Source organism: Lepisosteus oculatus, chromosome 10, assembly GCF_040954835.1.
Source record: "Lepisosteus oculatus isolate fLepOcu1 chromosome 10, fLepOcu1.hap2, whole genome shotgun sequence".
Taxonomy (NCBI): domain Eukaryota; kingdom Metazoa; phylum Chordata; class Actinopteri; order Semionotiformes; family Lepisosteidae; genus Lepisosteus; species Lepisosteus oculatus.
Genome location: NC_090705.1, coordinates 27,161,740 through 27,181,513, shown reverse-complemented (window position 1 = coordinate 27,181,513; position 19,774 = coordinate 27,161,740). Strand labels below are relative to the sequence as shown.

Genomic DNA, 19,774 nt, shown 5'->3' with positions numbered 1-19,774 from the left:
CATCTCAAATGTATTTGAATTACGTTTTGAACTACATCAAAAAACAGATCTCTGTCTTGTGTGGGGATGACACTGAGATAGTTAAGTAATGTGTAGGAGTAGCAGAGCACCTGAGTGCTTTAGTTTTCACTGGCACATTGTAGACAATGGAAACAGGAAGAGAAGCGGTCCCTGCTCTGCCATGAAAGGGCACTCAAACAGCAAAAACATGTTTGTGACATTAAGACTAACATTATTTGCTTTTCAGAAAAATGCTAATTAAAAGTAGTACAATACTGAAGCAAACTAATCATTGCCCAGATGTCTTTTCCCCATTTTTCTTATTTTCTTATATTCTTATTATTATGCAGGTATTTCCCCAGATTGCTGGATCAGTACTTCAAGTTGATTTTTTAAATATATAAACATTGTTTGGTTTTATATACAGTATATTGTTCACCTGACAACAGTGTCAGTTAAACAAATAATTTAAAAACGTTGTCAATATTTGAATCATAATGCATGCCCACACGTGAAGCAACAGAAAGGTTACAAAGAAGGATGCCATTCCAGCTCGGTTGGTTGCTTTTAGCTAAATGCTCTGAGAATCTCATCTCAGAGATCTCAGAGAGAATCTCTCTCATCAGCTGTTCCCTGAAAAAAGACAGAGCCTCACTACATGACTGTGTCCTTCTGAGGCTTTCTAGGTTAATGTGTATTTTCTATTTTAATTTGAACATTGACCGCATTTCTATATTGTTAATGTGTCTAAATGTGTCTAAATTATCCACTTTTAGGCTTTAAAGGTGAAATGGAATACTATTTTTACATTTCAGGGTCTGAAAGAGTTAGCATTGATGGGTGCATTTCAAACCACAATAAAAGCAAAATGTACACAGTAACTTGAGGCAAAAAGGCTTCACATTTTAAACAAGCAGGTTTGTGAATACATCTGTTTAATCTAATAGAAATATTGCTTGGTTTTGCCAACAAATACTACTTACTTGTTAACTCTGCATGCAAATTACATTAAAACACTTCTCCAGTTAAATGTCTGCTGATCAACCTGTACTTATTCACTCACATTACATTAGTCATTACAGTGACTAGTGAGTAGGAAGGGCTTTTTCACATTGCAGTTCATTTGCGACAACAATGGTGACCATATAGTACTTTCAAAAAGTTCATGATTTTGTGCTTAATTCAAAATGTGGAAATTATTTTCTATAAATGAATGATTTAATAGCCAGTCTGAGAAACTGGGACTGCAGTTCCCCTTTAATTATTAACAAATGTGACAGGGACACAAATGCACGTCAGTCAGAATTTGGACTCAGAATTTATATTTCCCAGGACAATCTCATAATTAAGACAGAAAATAACATAGCCTACGTACCTTGCTTATGTGGAAATCCAGCCTTCGGACATATCTTTCTATAGATTTGATTTGCTGAAAGAATAATGTTTTGGAAAAATGTACATTAATAAATGCGTATTTCTAGAAAACACATTAAAATAGTCAACAATAAGACCAAATGTGTAAATACACTACAGGAATATGTAGAAACTTAGAGCTGATCATCCACCCATTAAGGTCCACATGAACTAGGATGTAGCTTTCATTAAAAATATAAATTTTTCAAATTGAGTAATTCCCTACTTTGTATATTACTAGCCATCCTTGCATATTATACTTATATTTTCATTGCAGGCTAAATACTATATTGAAACACAGATCTTCAAATCTTCAAGTGTTTCTTAGCTTAAACTTATTTAGGTCTCCAAACCGGGATTGTTTTGCACATTAAAATGTGCATTCCCAATTCAGGTTACATATTCTTAATCTGTGCTCAGCACACTTTAAGGAAAACTAGACACCACAAAAGGTAGCGGGTGATATGTTGTTGATTTCTATTGTTGATCACTATCATGATAAAAACATTACCGTGTAAATACTGCCTGTTCTTCTGTAAAGTATCTTGCACATTCTGGCTCAATGTTGCATTTAGCTGACACCAGAATGGACATTTATCTATTATCCAATTACATATTGTACAAATAGTCAAATTTATTCATTTTAAATCCTTTAAATCCAAATAGTCAAATTTCTCATCCCAACTCACCTTGTCTAGATCATACAGAACTCCCTGAAAAACAAAACAGAAAAACAAAAAAACATGTTTTTTATCATGTTATGATAATGCTTGAGTGTTTTAACCCTTCATATAAGAGGAGTGCACCATACTTTTACACCGGTTGCATGCATACATGATATGAAATGATGATAAACTCCCCCTTTTAACCATTGTCAAAATGATCAGACACTAGTCCACTATCTTGGACCTTCTCTAATCTCACCAAGAAAACTCTAATACAGTTACATTCATAAAACCAAATCCCCACGTTTTTTAATATAAACAAGTATTAAGGTTAGGAAGTGCAAATCCATACAAATATGAATTGATATTTGTGAAACTGAAATGGTCTTAAAGATATTGTAGGTCAAACATTGGAAATCACTCTTGTTGTGAAAAACTCAATTGTAATGAAACTTTTTTAACTATTTTGAGCTCATGAATAAGTAGTCCTGCTTCATCATTATATGATCCACCACTAAATTGTGTATTCTTAATTATATTGAGGCAACGCAGCACCTCACTAACGACTAATAAAGCCAAGCATCATACCAATCTGGAGTTTCTCTTCATGTCTTTAAGCTGCGAGGTAAGCTTGTCCAGTTCTGCCTGGTGAACCTCTAGATATTCACTGGAAAGCAAAGGGAAAAGATCAAGAATAATACCAGACTTTATATTAATTCAGTCTTTCTGGAATAAAGACTACACATAGATGAATACAATTCAGTACAAAATGAACTAGAATCAAAACCATTTGAGGGAGCACAGACCCTACTGTGCCACAGTTATGGACACAATATGAATACCATTGAAGAAAGGTTTCAGAACTGATCCTCTTCCTCTACCACTGTATCTTGGTCAGGCACTGAAAAGGGCAAGCTGTGAGGGGCTCAACCAGTAAAGGTACAAGTGTGGCTTGAGCTCTATGAACCAACATTTTGTGTTTGAACCTGGGTCACGTAACTAGCTGACTATGACTGCAAATTCTCACATTTGGCTAAGCACCACTGGGGGAGAGCAAATATGTGAAGCAGAAGACTCACTCTAATCCTCTCTTCAGGGCTCCGTACACCTCCTCCACTCTCTTGGGTTGAGACTCCTTGGAGCTGCTGCTGGTCTTGTGTCCTGACAAGTGCGTCTTCCTTGGCTTGGACTGGGGCTTCTTGGGCACAGCTGAGTTACCAATAAAGGAGTTGCACCTGAGGATGCACACAATATATCAATTGTTGCAACAAAAAATATATTAAATCTTATCACATGATAAGGTTTTAGGAGACGCCTGCGTAGGGTGATGGTATCCTGAGTTAATTTCACCTAACTTGGCAGTTAAACCTGACTGGAGGCTTTCAAAGGCCTTATTTTTCCTGGAAGAAAACTGGGTTAATTTTCAATGTAGTTAACTCACTGCACAGAAGGTGGTTTTCTGAATGGGAAAAAGGGAAATATTACTTATTAAATAAAAAAATACTTTAAGCAACATTAGAAAATGCTGTTCTGCTGGTAATAGAAGAATCTAGATTTTTAGAGTTTTTTTTCTATTAATTACAATGACTACATCTATCATGCAACATGGACTAATGTCCTGAGTCTCAAATAACAATCAGAAAGAGTCCCCTCACCTGGACCTTCGCTCCTGCAGAGTACTGAAGCCAGCGAAAGACTGGCTCCTGATAATCCCGTTGGGCCCTCCAGGGGAGTGCATCCCAGCTGCCATGATTTCAGGGAATCGGGAGGACACTCCTGCAACAACGGAGAAGCAACTTTCAGGGACCAGCAAACACAAGTGTCTGATCACAAAACAGCCCAATGAAAAATAAAAGCCAATAAGCCTGCTTATGATAATGTAACTTTGTAATGTAATGTAACTTTGTAATGTAATGTAATAATGTAATTATTTGTATTCATTTAACCACCTTCTTCTGTAAGATGAGTCTGATCCATTGATAACACATTGAAAGAGTTGATAAGGAAAAGGTGCAAATTTGATTTTTTGTGCTCAAAATCTTGTAGCTGAGGAGTCAAAACTGGGGGTGAAGTATTATGCATACATAATACAGATATTTTCTGTGCCTTTGATGAAACAGAGTTTTTAGTAACATTAGTTGTTTCTCACAGTCCTATTAACAGTTTAGGTAACTTCTAACAAAACTAGATGTGGTATTTTGAAAGGGCTGAGCATCCTTTATTTCCTCAGACATGCCATTTTGCCAGTAACCAAGATGAGAAAGGAACATCAGGTATTGTATCACACTAACTGACTGTCATCCCCACAGGGAAGACTGTTGAACCATTCCCATGCTCAAAGGCTTTTACAACTTGTGCTACTGACCTGCTGCTAGAGCTTGTAGGGCTTTTAAGGATGCCACTGGTTTACATAAACCAAGAACAGGTGGATCTATTATACCAGAAGTCACATATTATATGAATCCTCAATGTATATACCTTTCAGTACTGCACATTAAAAATGAGTTGATATCTGATCTAAGATATTTCAACTTTCTGTATTAAAACCAAAAATAACAAACTGTAGTACAAGTCTCTCACATTGTTCTGCTGATGTCCCAGAACTGAAGAGTACTGTAGAAAACGTAAGCTAAAACACAAGTAACAGAGCAGGGTCTGTAGGACATTTTAAGAACTGTACTTTTAATATCTAACTGCATTTTAAGTTTAATATTGTTAATTTTCTAAGAATTAGCACAGCATTATGCTCCTCATAGTCTGGACCTGTCAAATACTAATATATAAACATCTTTCTGTGATTGGGCTGTGTTCTATAGTAGCTTTGTTAGCCCGAGATTACCCTTCAGGTCGGCAGAGGCTCAACACTGTGTGAGCAAAAAGCAAATCAATTATTTTGTATTTTTTAAGATTTATTGATTAAGTCACACACAAAAATAATGTTTATACAGTATAAGTGTAACTATTCCTTAGAAAACAAGAGAAAAATTGTCCTGCCCTCACCACAGAGTTTCATGCGAAGCTGATTTTTAATCACTTGTACAGTACATTCTAATTTAGTGACCTTATATTCTACACACAAGCTGCTGAAGAACAAATATATTCACAACATTGAAAAGCATTCTAAAGAAGGAGTTTGTTTAATTTGGTGCTTGTTATAGACTACATTTTATAATACAAACTGCACACGACTAGGGCTGATTGCCACAGATTACTTTACAATACATAAAAAACACCTTCTAGAAAGTTTGGAAGGATATGAGTAGACTACCAGAAAAATAAAAATTTCTATTATAAAACTATTAAAATGATAGAGGTGTTCTCTAATGAGCACAACACAAAGATGAAACAAAGCTGAATGGCAAATTAAACAATGAGCACATAAATTAAATACAAAACTGAATTTCTTCAAAAAAGGAAAACTTGTTTTTTGCAATTACATGAGTGCCTCAATATTTATATAAAAAGAGACAGACTGCCAAGAAGCAATGTCTGGAGTACTGATGTACTGTGAACTTGCAATGTGGTACCTGAAAACTGTGAGATAACTTTCATATCCTCCATTCCTGGTGGGTTGATAAGACCCACTCCCCATAGTGAAGCCCTGTGCTAATTCCTCTTTCCCTAGAGCCTCATAGCACATCAGGATGCACTGTGCCAATTCGGAAAAGGGGCATTAAACAGGATTATGAGGGATTAAATTATAAGAAAAGGCTGCAAAACTATACATCTAGCTGAGCATTGTAGATTTTTTTGTTTAATAGAAACCAGCCACTGAATTTCCTGAGTACAGCCATTTATTTCTTGCAATTTGAGGCTGACCATTTTAGTATGCCATGTTTAAACAGAGCTGTTTATCAGAAACTGAATTTCCATGAATTTCCAATGGCATTCATAAGCAGGAGTGAAACACAAATGTTTCTAAGATCAAATGTTTCTGTTTCAAAATTTGGGTCATTGGATATTTTTTGGCTTTTAACACACCAGTAATATCAGTTACACCCCCCCCCCCCCCCCAAACATGAACAATCTTGTCAGAGCTCAAGAAAGTAATCAAGGCTCATGCCTGGCTAATACTTGGATTTGTGATTGTCTGCCTTTAGAACGGTGTAAAGAAGTTTAAGAAAAAAATACAAACCCCATAAGCATGTCACCATCATAGAAAGCAACAGCAATAAGTCATTTCCAGCATGTGTCTGGTGTGCAGGTCAGCTAACACCCAAATTCTGAAATCCATACTCTCAGCATGAGGCCCTGTGGGACCTAGCAATGTGGCAGCTCTCGGGGTGGAAAACACACTGGGAACGCAAGATGTGCCACTTGCATTCTCTCTCACAGCAGGACTCCAGCTGGATTCCTTTTAAATCACTAGGCTAAACACACTCAGCTGCCAAGAACAAGGGACATCATGAGAACAAACATAAATAAGACTAAGCCAGACTTATCTCACAGAAGCTGTCTCTCTCTCGCACACACACAATCATTTAGTCACTCTATGGCTTAGGCCAGAAGCATGTGTGAACTAAATTATATTCAGCCTACAGTACATTAGCTGCAGCCTCATTTCTATGCCTGTATTAATTATACTCCCATGGCAACGGCACACAATATATGAACTGTTATATAAAACAACATTGCCATTATAAGGCGCTCAAACAAGAAATGGGACAACGTGGTTCATGTGGAGGAGCTTTTGAAACAAAAGACTTCTTGCACTCTCTCATTTATAGACCTTCCAGTCTAAAATTATTTAATGCGACATACATGTATGAGAAATTAGAAAATGTATATGTATTGTACATCAGATGTCAATTCTAATTAGTTTATCTATACTCTCTAAATAATCTTAAATTACTAGAGTAACTTTTCGGTTATGTTTTTTCACAGTAATGGTTACAAATTGTAATTAATTAAGTATAGATGTATGGTGCAGATCATGATACACTATATACAGTACAGCGCTATTTAAAAATATATGCAATCGTTCTTTGTATAGTTCTTTGTTGAAGACCGAATAATTTTTTACATGGCAAAGGCAGAAGTATTCAGTTATTTATGGAGTTTCCAGTTCACAACTGTTTTATTTGACCCACTAGAAAATGTTATATCAAAATGCACCCTGGTAATCTGTTCAAGATTTCTGTTGCATGTAGCACTGTTTTCTAAAAGCACCTGCTCTACATGTTGTAAGGCTGAATGGCTGAGTGGATGCACAGCTATAAAGAAGCACTTCTTTCTCACCACTTATTAGCCATGATCTACCTCCTGTATGGGTGACCAGTAGAATAATAATATTCCACAGTCATTCTGTAACACAGGGAGGAGATGCTTATAGGTACATACAACCAGATTGAAGTGGCAGGTGGCACTGCTAGCAAACTGTTGGACCAGCAACACCTACTTCTAGTCCTGCAGAACCACTGGACATTTTTGGTTGCTTGTTAAATCATTTACTTAACTCAATTTAACAATTTGTTTACAGTTACATACTGGTATCTGGTTATGTAACAAACAGGGTTGCCTGGTGTTTAGCCATGCTAGAAAACCTTCAAGGTTAAGATACTTGAGGACTAGAAATTAGTATCACTTTAGTAAACTGACAGAATTGTTGAAAGTGACGCAATCAGATGGCATTCCAGCTGGCATTACAGACAGCACATCTAGACACGCTCAGCAAGATATCACAAACGTAACTGTTTTTATTTCATTTTGGTGTTAGCTTAAGTAGTTTTGTTGTATTACATAACACTTTACAGGAACCAATGTGGCTATAACTGCATAAACTTCAGCTGTTTACTTGACCTTGCTATAGAAACTTGGAAATTGGCTGTAGCATACACTTGAGACAATTAATCAATCACAGTGGGTCAAAGCTCACAACCTCAAAATTTAGTTTGAAGCTCCATTGGCAGTGCATCCCCTATCCCTTATGTAGTCTACGTAGTAGAAGAGGATGGTGAAGAACGCAACAAGATGTTCACTGCTCCTCCTACCCCTTGACAGGCTCACTACATTTTGCTCACTCACCCTCATGCTCTTACCACTTCAGAAGATCTTAGCTATTTGCTCATCCCTTTCAACCCTTCTACCCTCGCTACTACTTGCTGTAATGTGTAGATGAACTACAGTTCATCTCAACAGATGACATTGTTGTTTTCTCCAGAATCACTGACATCCGCATGCTCTTCACCACTTTACCGCAACCCTCACCCTCAACCTACTGACCCCACCTTCTCAGTCCTCTACTGACCCTTCTTCACACCCCTGTTTGACACCAACATCTTCTTTTCCTTGACCCACAAACCTACCACTTGCATTTAAGTTTCATTCCTATGCTGATGACACTCAAATATACATTTAATTTACACCTAATGACAACTCGTCAATTGTCACTAGCTAATTGCATTAATGAAGTAGTCTTGGATGTCTGAAAATGTTTTGTCACTCACTTAAAATTTTGCCTCAAAGATTTGGCACATAACTTAGGCGTCATCTTAGACACAAGGCTCTCATTTAACTCACATGTTGATGCAGTATCGCACCCATGCTTTCTACAGTTAAGAAATATTGCAAATGTACAGGATGCCGAGTCAATCTCAGGATTGAAATCCAAACTATTACTTCAGCCTAGCCTACTCACACCTTACAACATACTGTAGCTCGTTGTAACTATGGCTGCTGGTGCTGCTGTACATGCCATTGTGTGTCTCAGTGTTGGCCTTCCAGGTAGATACATCTGTTCTGACCAAACTATCCTATTCTCCTCCCCACATGGCTGGATGGTGCCCGAGCTGGGCACCATCTGAGTTGGATGCTGCATCACTGCCATGGATCCAAGAAGGACATCGCGAATATGGTTGGGCAGCCAGTTGACCTTGACCTAGAGGTTTTTTTCTCCTTACAAAGGAGTTTTTGGTTCCTCTCCTGTGTTGCCTTCTGGCCTTTTCTCTTGCTGTATTGTAATGTCATGTACTGTCAAACAGCTTTGTTAAGCGCCTTGGGGCAACCTTGTTGTGAAAGGCGCTATATAAAAATAAACTGAATGGAATTTAGCACCTACCCAACTCTTCCAGGCTCCTTTCCCTGATCTCCTTCCTTAGATATACTTGTCCCTCAAGATATACCTTGGGCTGTTTTCCCTGTTTCTTAAACGTGCCTATTACACCACTATTAAAAAATCCCATCCTCAAACCCTGAACTATTGCAGCTGCTTTCTGGTTGGCCTCCTGACCTGTGCTATTTCCCTCTCCAAATCTTTCAAAACTCTCCTGGTCTTTTCTCTACCTTGTTTCTCTCATGCCACCACTCTGGTCCGTCTTCTGGCTCCCTATAGCTGCACATACAGTATTTGTTCTTGCTGCTACTGTCTTAACCACTCTGCCCCAGTCTTTAATCACTCATTCTCTTCCACCAGAATGTCAGTGCCTCCTCTCTCCTACCTCAAGTCCACATTCATTTTCAATCCTGACTATGCAGGAACCAAAGATTCTGCTCTCTGCTCACTAATATCCCTTTTCTGTAATCAATAATTGCTCACCTATATACTGTGTACTGCTCCATGGATACTGTTTACACTGCTCGGTGTTGCATTAGCATTGCTCATGTAACATGCGTCTACTTCACTGTTTTGCTATTGCTTGTTGTAACAGAGTGCTTGTTTTTTTTTCCTTTCTTTTAATGAATTTGAAATACTCCAATATTTCCCTCTACCCTTCTGGTATGTTTGAGAGTGTGTATGTGATACGAATGAAGTATGAATGATACTTTTTTTTTGTTTCCCTAAAATCACTGCAGTGTTTCCCCCAGTGGAGTATTGTATTGTGTTGATCAAGATGGCCACCAGTCACTTTTCCTGTTTGTAGTATCCCACAAATGATCTTAAAGGGAAAGGTTACTGGAGAGCCATCTATAAATAACAGATATAAGGTTATTTGTTTTGTTTAAGTGGATATATAACTGTTGCATGACTCAAAGGTATAAGTTTTTGTGGATGGTTAAATACTTTATTTTGATCAAATTGCCCATCTCTGTTAAATGTCTGTTAAAAAACATGAGCAAGTCCCTTTAAGAGGATGGTCCTTGGAGAGCTCAGTATGGAGAGAGTGCCTTGGAGGGAAGGTGTGCAGAGAGTATTCCTGTGAGGGTTTATTTTTTGGTTATCCCTATTTTGATGGCAATAAATCCAGTTTTGTTTGTATTTGAAGACTGCTGTTTGGGAGTTTCTTTACTTTTGAGCCAAACCTGGTTGCTTGCCAGGTGACACTTGTCATTTTATATTTGGACTCCCTTTAACTGTATTTGAATTATTTCATATGTACTGTATTTAACTTATGTTTTATAAAACAAACCAAATTATAAAAAAATAATTAGTGAACACTTCATGAAAAATTGCATAGACTTCAAAGCTTTAAATTTCAAAGGCATGCTGTTTTAATGCCCCCCATTATGTGCTATGGGGTGGTACAGAGACCCACCAAAGAACCTACCATCTTCCACAGTTGTCTGAATGTCTGATGTTTTTGTGAAAGCATCAAAAGGGAGAAGCGGTGAAATGCAGACTTGCTAAATTTCCATTACACTACTTGCAGTGTTTCACAATTTCCCGCACATTTCGCCATAACGTCATTTCTAAAGGTATGAAAATACATTTTTGAGCGAGAACAAGATGTTCTGAGGAAGTGTCTTGTAGTACATCAGAACTAAAAGGTTTTAGACTGAATTTCTCTACTAGAGATCAGAAGTCCCTGCCAGTCTATAAAGATTGCACAGTCACAAAGATTCAAATACAACTAATTTGCATTAGAGGCATTGACTAATCCTGAACACCCTGGACTTTTGACACTATATGAAATAGCAGGGATATGTCATGTGTTTCTAAAAAAAAGCTAGGATAAATATTATTACTTCCCAGTAATTACTAAAGGTTCAACTATCCCAAGTTGCCTGGGCACATTTTAAATCACACATCTGATTGATATGTAGGTAAACACAGAAAAATGTTGTTGTATTTTATGTCATTTAACAACAGAGACACAAAGTAAAACAACCAACATCTTGATGTCACAATCGTAAACCCCTCCTTTTAAGGATGCTCCAGCCCTTCCTTGTTTAGTTCTTATCCCCTGCACCTGCCTCTGGTTCCTGCCCCCTGTGCTATAAAAGCCAGACGTTCCTGCCTATCTGGGCTCAGCTTTGGAAGATGGACACCTGGAAGCCCGCCTACCTGCGAGTCCAGGAGCGACTCGACAGCATAGGCTTCACAACGGCGTCCTGACCTTCTGGGTCCGGTACTGGAAGCGTCTGTTCCCGTTACCCCCCTTTTATTCTCCCAACCCTTCGCCGGATCCCGCTCCGGCTTTTAACTCCGTTTGTCTTTGCCAGGATGGATCACCCAGTTTTGGACTTTGGAACATTCTTGAATTTGTTACAGATTCCCTTTGACTTGTTTGCCTCGGACACCCCCCCCTGAACACCAACGCACCTTGAACACACCCCCAAGTTTTCCTTCCATCCCCTCTGCATGCTTTTTTCCCTGTGTTTTCCTCACTCCTCCCCGGATTGTGCTTTCTGCATAGGGTCCTAAAAGAACACTTGGTGATACTTGTTAGTAATAGCCTTTACAAAGAGTAATAGTAACAGCAATGCATACATGTGACCAACATTTTTCCTATCCACAATAAACAATTTAGACCTGAATACATCACCACTAAAATCACAAAACTGGATGCATGTCATGACATATTCGCAATTCAATCCCAACTGCTCAATTTTTTTATTTTCATTGATATTGACATTATCAATATTGATACTGATACGTAGATCAATATTAGGTCCATTTTAACTAACTTATTAAGGTACTTAAAACACAAGAATGGAAGAAATGATGCAACCAGAGCATGTAGTATATTTAGACTTGTAGGAGGCTTAATAATGTTACTAAAGATTAATACTTAAATTACAGGTGTAGTCCATGGGAAAATGTGTATGTTTGAAATAAGAACTACATAATGGATAGAAAAAAATACAGAAAAAGATGAATGTTCAAATTGGGATGATGAAGCCTAATTAGTCCAGTACCACAAGGATCGGTATTAGGAGTACTAGTCTTCCTATTTTATTTAAATGTTTTAGATTCTGTTATAGTTAATAAATGCATGCAATAAAAACATGAAATAACCTGTTCATGATGACACATACAGTATACAACAATGTGAAAATTCAATAAAAAGTCAAACAGAATGTTAGGATATATAGTGAAAAGCATAACCTTTTGGTCAACAGATGTTATGTTAAAATTTTATAATGCACTATAATGACCTCAGAAGAACATTGACTACTTTCAATATGAATAAATTTATAATAGTTCAGAGAACAGCAACCAGTTACATTAACAGTCTCAGAGGAATATCCTATAGTCTTTTTGTACTCTGAAGTTTTCTCTGTTTGAGACTAAAAAGATTTAGTTTACAAAAGGAAACGATCTACATATATAGAGTTCTCATACACATTGACAAAACCTAATGGATGTTTCCAGAATAATCAGCTAAACACAGAACAGAGGAAGTGTATTAAATCTGAAAACAGAACGCTTCACAGGAGAAGTCTGGAACAAGCTACTCAGCTATGTTTTTGAAGCCGATATCCTATTTTATTTCAAGAAGCTGCTAAATGAAATCTTTTAATCAATTTGCACCTAGCAAACAAAGGAGCTTGATGGGCCAAATGGCCTCTTTCTGTTTTTAACATGATATGTTCTTATGACATATCATTGTCATATGTATGAGGTCCTCATCATCTGTGGATCAGTTGAAACCCTTCTTTTAAAGTTTAAAAAGCTTATAAATGTCACTTCCATCCTCCTATGATGTCATGACAAATAAGAGGTTACGCACACAGAGCACCTCACAGAACACTGAAAAGTACACTGGAAACGTTGAGGGCCTTATTATTTGTAATGCCATTGTACACATTAACTTAAAAAATGAATCAATTAAAAATATAATTTTCCATATATAGAATGGCCTTTAGTTTATAACTTTCTTATAATTTGTGAATGTGTGTTTAAAGAGAAATAATAGAAAATAGAGCAAACAGCATTTATAAGGATTCCAAAAAAAAGTAAATTCACATTGTCAAAAGTACTGCAGACAGTATGTAAAATATGTACTGTATATAAATGCATACATATTGATCAAAGAACCCAGTCCTCTGGAACAAGAGTAGATGGATGGAAAGTGTAAAGTTGTATCCTAATACCCAATGCAGACTTACAAATTTCAATGTAATTCCAATTCAACACAAAGCTTACAGAGTAAGTTATAGGTCACATAGCCGAGGGAAAACCGTTTTGAAATATATCAGTCACAAGGTTTTGTTCCACACAGTGAACTTTTGTATTGCCCTCTTGTAACCGTAATCCATCATTTAAACTCCAAAATAAAAAACTGTCTGCTTTTCTGTAGAGGCCAGTCTAGCAGCACAGACAGATATAATTTTGCACAATAATAAATGCTTTAACTGTAGTGTTTACATCCTACAAAACACTGCCAGTTTTTTATGCAGTTTTCCAATAGACTGTAGCTACTCTACAATGACATCAAGAGACTAAACCTGCTGACGGCTCTTCCTGTCAAGGTTGTAATTTAGAGCAGAATGCATAATATATTTAATACGATTCCAGTTTTGAACTACTTTCTTAAAGCTAAAACACATTTATTATAACAGACAAGAATAATAAATTCTAAATTGAATTCATGAACAACAGAGGAGTTCTGAAATGATAACAGGTTTTTTCTTATACCAAAGCACAGTGTTAACAGTGTCAACTTGGCCATTTAATGGTTACATGTTTTTGTGGGTTTTTTTCTGTGAGGCTATTTTTGTGAAAATACATATTACAAAAGAACACTTTTTTTCAAACACTTGCTTTCACCATAAATCTACAATGTTTGCACCAGGAGTTCTTGGTTATAAAAGCTGACAATTGGGACTGGTGCTATTAAGTGTTTTAGGTTTGAAGATGAAATTTCCTTTCTTTCAGCATTTTAAGCATTTTCCTAGAAATTGAAAACAATGGGGTGTAAAAAGGCAGCTGGATTCCAAATAATTCACACAATGACAAATACATTAGGAATCTCCTTACTGAATGATTTACCTCTGTGAGCAGCAAAACAGTTTGATCAGTACTTGTGTTAGACAAGATTTTGACATATTTTTAGCCTGATTATTTTCCATTCTTAAAGCAGGGTCACCTTCAATTGTGGTTGTCGTGAGGTGGAGTAGTGGATAGGGCTCTGGTTTTGTAAGTGGAAGTTGTAGGTTCAAACCTTGGATAAGACATTGTTGTTACAGTCCTTAAAAAGAAACTCCAATTGCTTCTTTGAAATGTAAATGTGTATAAATGGAACAGATGCATCAGTCAGGTAAGTGGACGTAACATACAAGTGGGATTGATTTGCACACTGTACTAGTTCCTCCAGCTTTGAAGAGGATTGAGTCCTCTCTATGTTGGATGAAGGCAGCAGATGACTGAACTCTGTCTCATGCTTGTCAAGCATTACCCATCCCTGAGGAAATCTCTTCATTTGACTGGAGGGTCCTATTAAGTCAGCCAGCAATGGTACAATCTCAGAGATATTCATATAAATCATAATGATTACTTGATGCCATTTTAACATCAATGTAACAAGCATGAAATTTCAGTTTGGTTGAATACAGATGTTGGTTAATTCATACTTTCCACCACAATGTGTTTATACATATGTACATATTATATGCCAACCTTATCGGAAAAACAATGTACATAGAGCCCAAAACTGCAGGGCTGTATCACAGACTCCGGTCATCATGTTTAACTTCTTGTACAAGTTTATTCAATGATGCCCATGTTTCTGTGCATTAAACTGGTGGTAGTGAATGTGATACATTTTGTAAGGCTGCAAGAAGAAAAAGCAAACCATTTATTTTTAAAAGTTGCCATTAGTTAGTTAAGTTTTCTATTGAAAAGGTTTAATCATTATCAAACCCCTTAATTGCCACTATCATTTCATTATACAGCTCCGGCAAAGATGGAAAACTTTCAAACACAATCAGCTGACGCTGCACACAAATGATGCCTTAATGCATTTTAGAAGGATGCAGCCATATTCAAAGCATTCAGTCTCCTGTCAAAGTCTGCACTCTATTTTCTAAAAGTAACTACAAGTTGTAACTCATCTAAGGTACAGCAAGAGATCATCTTCTTTCCAAAACCTGCAACACGGTGAAATTTGTCATTTAAGAAAATGTTTGTTTTTCTCTCAGCAGCTTCCACCTAATTTCTTTCATTGGATTTTGGATCATGAAATGCAGTTCCTGTATCTCAGGGCTACTAAACTAAATGCCTTCTGTGAGGGAAGAGGTCCTCCTTCCCTCCTTAGGCATCAGGATGCTGAAGAAACAAAATTAAATTATAATAAACTACAATTATTTAGTATTATCACATTGTTTCAGAATGGTGGCATAAATATACTATATCTAATATATAGTAAGCTTGCTTGTTCATCAATTGATATTAATCAATTTCCCTACAGGATTAATAAAGTATTATCTATCTATCTTGTTATAACATTATACCTTCTAGTTAAGATATACGTAAAATGGTCCATTCTTAGATCTCTTTTCTAAGACCAAAATTCTCTTTTTTGTTGAGGCTTAGCTTATAACAATTCTTTCATCAACATAGCTACTGCAAATGACAAACTCAGTACCTCATCCAATTAGTAGATTTTTAGTGATTTCTGTACTGAACATCAGAAATAACTTCATAATTCTGAACCAGCTATAACCATTTGCATAAGAATGTATGATGGGATTAAATATGAGATGAGCTACTGTATATATCTGAAAGAAAACGTAACTAATATTAATCCCTGCTACTGTTTACAATTATGACAGAACTAAAAATAAATGTGCCTCTTAGAATATTTATTTTTTTCATAAACAAATCACCTGCATTTCCTGTAATTCCCTGATGTGCATTATTTAATTCTTTAATTGTTAACATCTCTTTCCTTTTAATGGGAGATATACATCAGCCTGTAGGGCTGTGGTGATTAAATGCCTGGAGAAGCTGGTGTTGTCACACATCAACTCCTCCATCAAGGAGTCCCTGGACCCCTTGCAGTTGGCCTACCAGAACGATAGATGCTGTCTCCCTGGCTCTACATACAGCCTTGGAACACCTGGACACTAAGAATTCGTATGTAAGAATGCTGTTTGTGGACTACAGTTCAGCATTCAATTTCATTATACCCAGTCAACTGGTGACAAAGTTCAGGGGATTAGGTCTGTGCAACTCTCTCTGCAATTGGCTGCTGGACTTTCTAATAGAGAGACCACAGGTGGTGCAGATAGGTAATAAAACATCAACACCACTCACCCCGAGCACTGGAACAAGGCTGCTGTCCAAGGTTGTACTCCCTGTTCACTCACGACTGCACAGCAAGACAAAGCAACAACCGCATCATTAAGTTTGCGGATGACACCACTATAATAGGACTGATCAGTGATGATGACGAGTCCACTTACAGGGATGAAGTCGTACAGCTACTTAGGTGGTGTCATAGCAATAACCTTGACTTTAATGTAAATAAAAGGAAAGAGCCAATAGTGGGCTTTCGGAGACACAGGCCACACACTCACAGCCCACTCAGAATTGATGGAACGGAAGTGGAAACAGTCACCAGCTTTAGGTTTTTGGGAATTCACATTTCTAAAGATCTAACTTGGACTGTGAACACTGACTCTATCATGAAGAAGGCTCAGAAGCGCCTTTATTTCTTGAGGTGCCTCAAGCGATGGGGGATGCCAATACCTGTGTTGGTGAACTTCTACCGCTGCACCATCAAAAGCATCGTCTCCAATGGGATCACCGTGTGGTACAGCAACACCTCTTCTCGAGAAAGAAAGGCACTGCAGAGAATGGTCAATAGAATTTTGGCCATCACAGAGGACACTCACCACCCCGGGCATGAGCTCTTCACCCCACTGCCCTCAGGCAAGAGATACAAGAGCATACAGACACTTACCACCAGATTCTTCAATAGCTTCTATCCACAAGAAGTGCGAACACATTTAGCCATGCCCCTCGGACCACAGCTACACCATCTACCTCATTATGATTTCTTATTTATTGCACATCTCCAGTCATTGTTTACACGTCTGCATTGTTTACATTCAAACTGTTTACTTGTTTACTTGTACATTGTCTATTGTTTGTTTGTATATTATCTTGATGCGCTGTCTGTACTTTGTGTTTTAAGACTTGTTTTAACAATCGAGAGACTTTCTGTAAGTAAGAATTCCATTGTACCACTACATGTACTGGTTACATATGGCAATTAAGTTCAAGTTCAACTACATTTAGGCTCTGGAAAATAAAAGAACTAACAGCCTATTTAAAGAGGAATGTCATAAACTCTCATCATTTTTAATGATTTTCTTCAATATTATATTTAAATTACCCAATTAACCAGATTATTTGAAAATAATGTCTGCAATAATATGTACTGTCTCTCTGGACTACTCTACAAAATTTTCCAGAGAGCTGTCTCCATTCTACAAACACAAGACTCACCAAGTTCTAAACAACAACCCTACCCATCAAATGTCAAGACCTGGTACTACACAGATGGACTCTGAAATTGTGGATCAGAAACCTTATACCAAACACATGTCTTACTGTCCTGGACTCAGGGTTTCTGCTCTATGGTGGGTTGCAGGGCTGTAAGCACAAGAAAGCTGCTACAACTCATCACAGTCACAATCGGGCAGATTAGTTGCAGCCACATACCAAAAAGCTAAAAATACTATATGTGTGTTTGGAGCAATGCAAACCCCCACATGTCTCCAATTAAAGGTTTGATTTCCTCGGTATCCCAGGAGGGCCAGTTGGCCACTGATTGCAGCACCTGCTCCACAGTCCCATCAGCACTCCCAAAAACCAAAGTCCTTGCCCATGATACACCTGGTATGCTTCACAAGGAGTGCCAGTTTTTCATTCTCCAAAGTACATTACAGTCTGGACCAGATGTCACGTTCCAATATATTTAGATCATAGCCTCAGATATACACATTGTTTCTTAAAGTGCTGAGTTATTTATTAAAACAACTTTTTACAGATAAAAATACTTCTGTATTCATTATACTATCTTAAGTATAGTTAAAAAGGGAAGAGGTTAAAATTTCATTATGTTTCATAGATACTTGAGTTAATACACAAGTAAATTATTTAACAATTACCCATTAAATGTACTATACAATGTACAGTAACACAAAAACAACAGTATTTAATATTACTATATCATATTTTTTATTTTGTTTGTAGGGTACAATTTTTTTACAAACTTTGCCATTTTTTTCTATCATCTGCAAACACCAAACCTAAAGCAATATATTTATAAAAATGAACATAAACATTTTGTTATCAGTCAAGTTTGTTTTTCAGATCAACACAAACCTCTTGACAGATAAGGTTGGGAAACAGAAGACAGAAAAATGTTCTTTAAAAGTGTAATATGAGTCTAAAAGAAAAATAATGATTTCATAAGAAGCAGCAAGCTACCATACTTGAACTAATACTCTCAATTCAAACTGTGCAGTGCTCTGGAGTGAACTGAGAATGACCGGCCTGATTTAATTCAGCATCTGACTTGTGAAGCACACACTTATCTGTGAGCCACATTCTTTGCCCCAGCAGACTGCTAAGGGACAGCTGTGGATAAAGAGGCTTTGATCTTGGCCTTTTTTACCATCTCTGTGTGGCTGAAGTACAGAATGTCAGAAATCCCTCCCGATCTCACTCACTCCTCTCCTTCCTGAAAAAATCTCTGTAGGTGGTTGTAAGGGAGGGACTGTCAGATATTTTCCACAAAGTATATCAAACACAGGTCACCCAAATAAATATTTTTGGTGTAAAGCACAAGTATCATAAGGAGTCACACACAACTGCAATTAATGCCAAAATGGTACATATGCACAGTATATTTCACCTTCCTACATACTCATGAAATGGTAAAAAGGAAAAGATAGATAGCTGAGTCCTTAGAGAGAGATATTACAGTCCACACAAAATTCATAAAACTCAGAGATCTGCACGGCAATTAATTAATTAATATAATTAATAATATTGGCGATTCTGATTCAAACACACAATTAATTGAAAAGCATATTTTCAGTTATGTCTACTGCAATGAAATTAATGAAACAGCTAAGTAATGGGTTATTCCTCAAGGATTCAGAGCTTTGTGTAATATTGTATACAATTGTAAAACAAATGTATAAGGCTTTTCAATTTAGTCCAATATTTTTGTGAGAAACAAAGTAACACATAAAATAGAATGGTGAGGAGGTTTTAGTTTTAAAGGCAGAAGGCAAAAGATCTTCAGATGGTTACACTTTGGACACTCCAGGTCAAAATTAAATTAATAGTTAAAAAGTTAATTTCTGGTATGCACACAAAGTCACACTCAGTTTAACATGTGAGCAACCAGTGCTCTGTAGGGAGAATATGTTCTGGAATACTGTGTGGGTGTTCCCTCTCTGCAGCAGGGCTGTGCAAAGAGTGAAGTCATGCACTCCTAGTTATGAGAGATCTCTGTAGTATCCTTCTAAATTTTAGAAGCAATACTGGAAATCTAAATATTAATTCCCCACCTTAA

The 19,774-nt window shown here is 37.1% G+C and overlaps 1 protein-coding gene across 8 annotated transcripts in view; it reads right to left on the bottom strand.

Annotated features, from left to right (window-relative positions):
• Positions 1-19,774, bottom strand: part of ripor2 (RHO family interacting cell polarization regulator 2) — a 98,581-nt gene that overhangs the window by 31,831 nt on the left and 46,976 nt on the right. For 4 of the 8 annotated variants that reach the window (XM_015357240.2, XM_069195039.1, XM_015357241.2 and 1 more), the window contains exons 2-6: positions 3,734-3,854; positions 3,158-3,313; positions 2,667-2,745; positions 2,103-2,126; positions 1,376-1,429 (exon numbers count right to left, since the gene is read on the bottom strand). In XM_015357240.2, the coding sequence (XP_015212726.1) occupies positions 1,376-1,429; positions 2,103-2,126; positions 2,667-2,745; positions 3,158-3,313; positions 3,734-3,854 (434 nt within the window). Of the gene's footprint in view, positions 1-1,375; positions 1,430-2,102; positions 2,127-2,666; positions 2,746-3,157; positions 3,314-3,733; positions 3,855-11,556; positions 15,505-16,494; positions 16,603-16,929; positions 17,028-19,774 lie in introns of those variants that run through there. The other 4 variants (XM_069195041.1, XM_069195040.1, XM_069195043.1 and 1 more) reach the window with 3 other exon arrangements.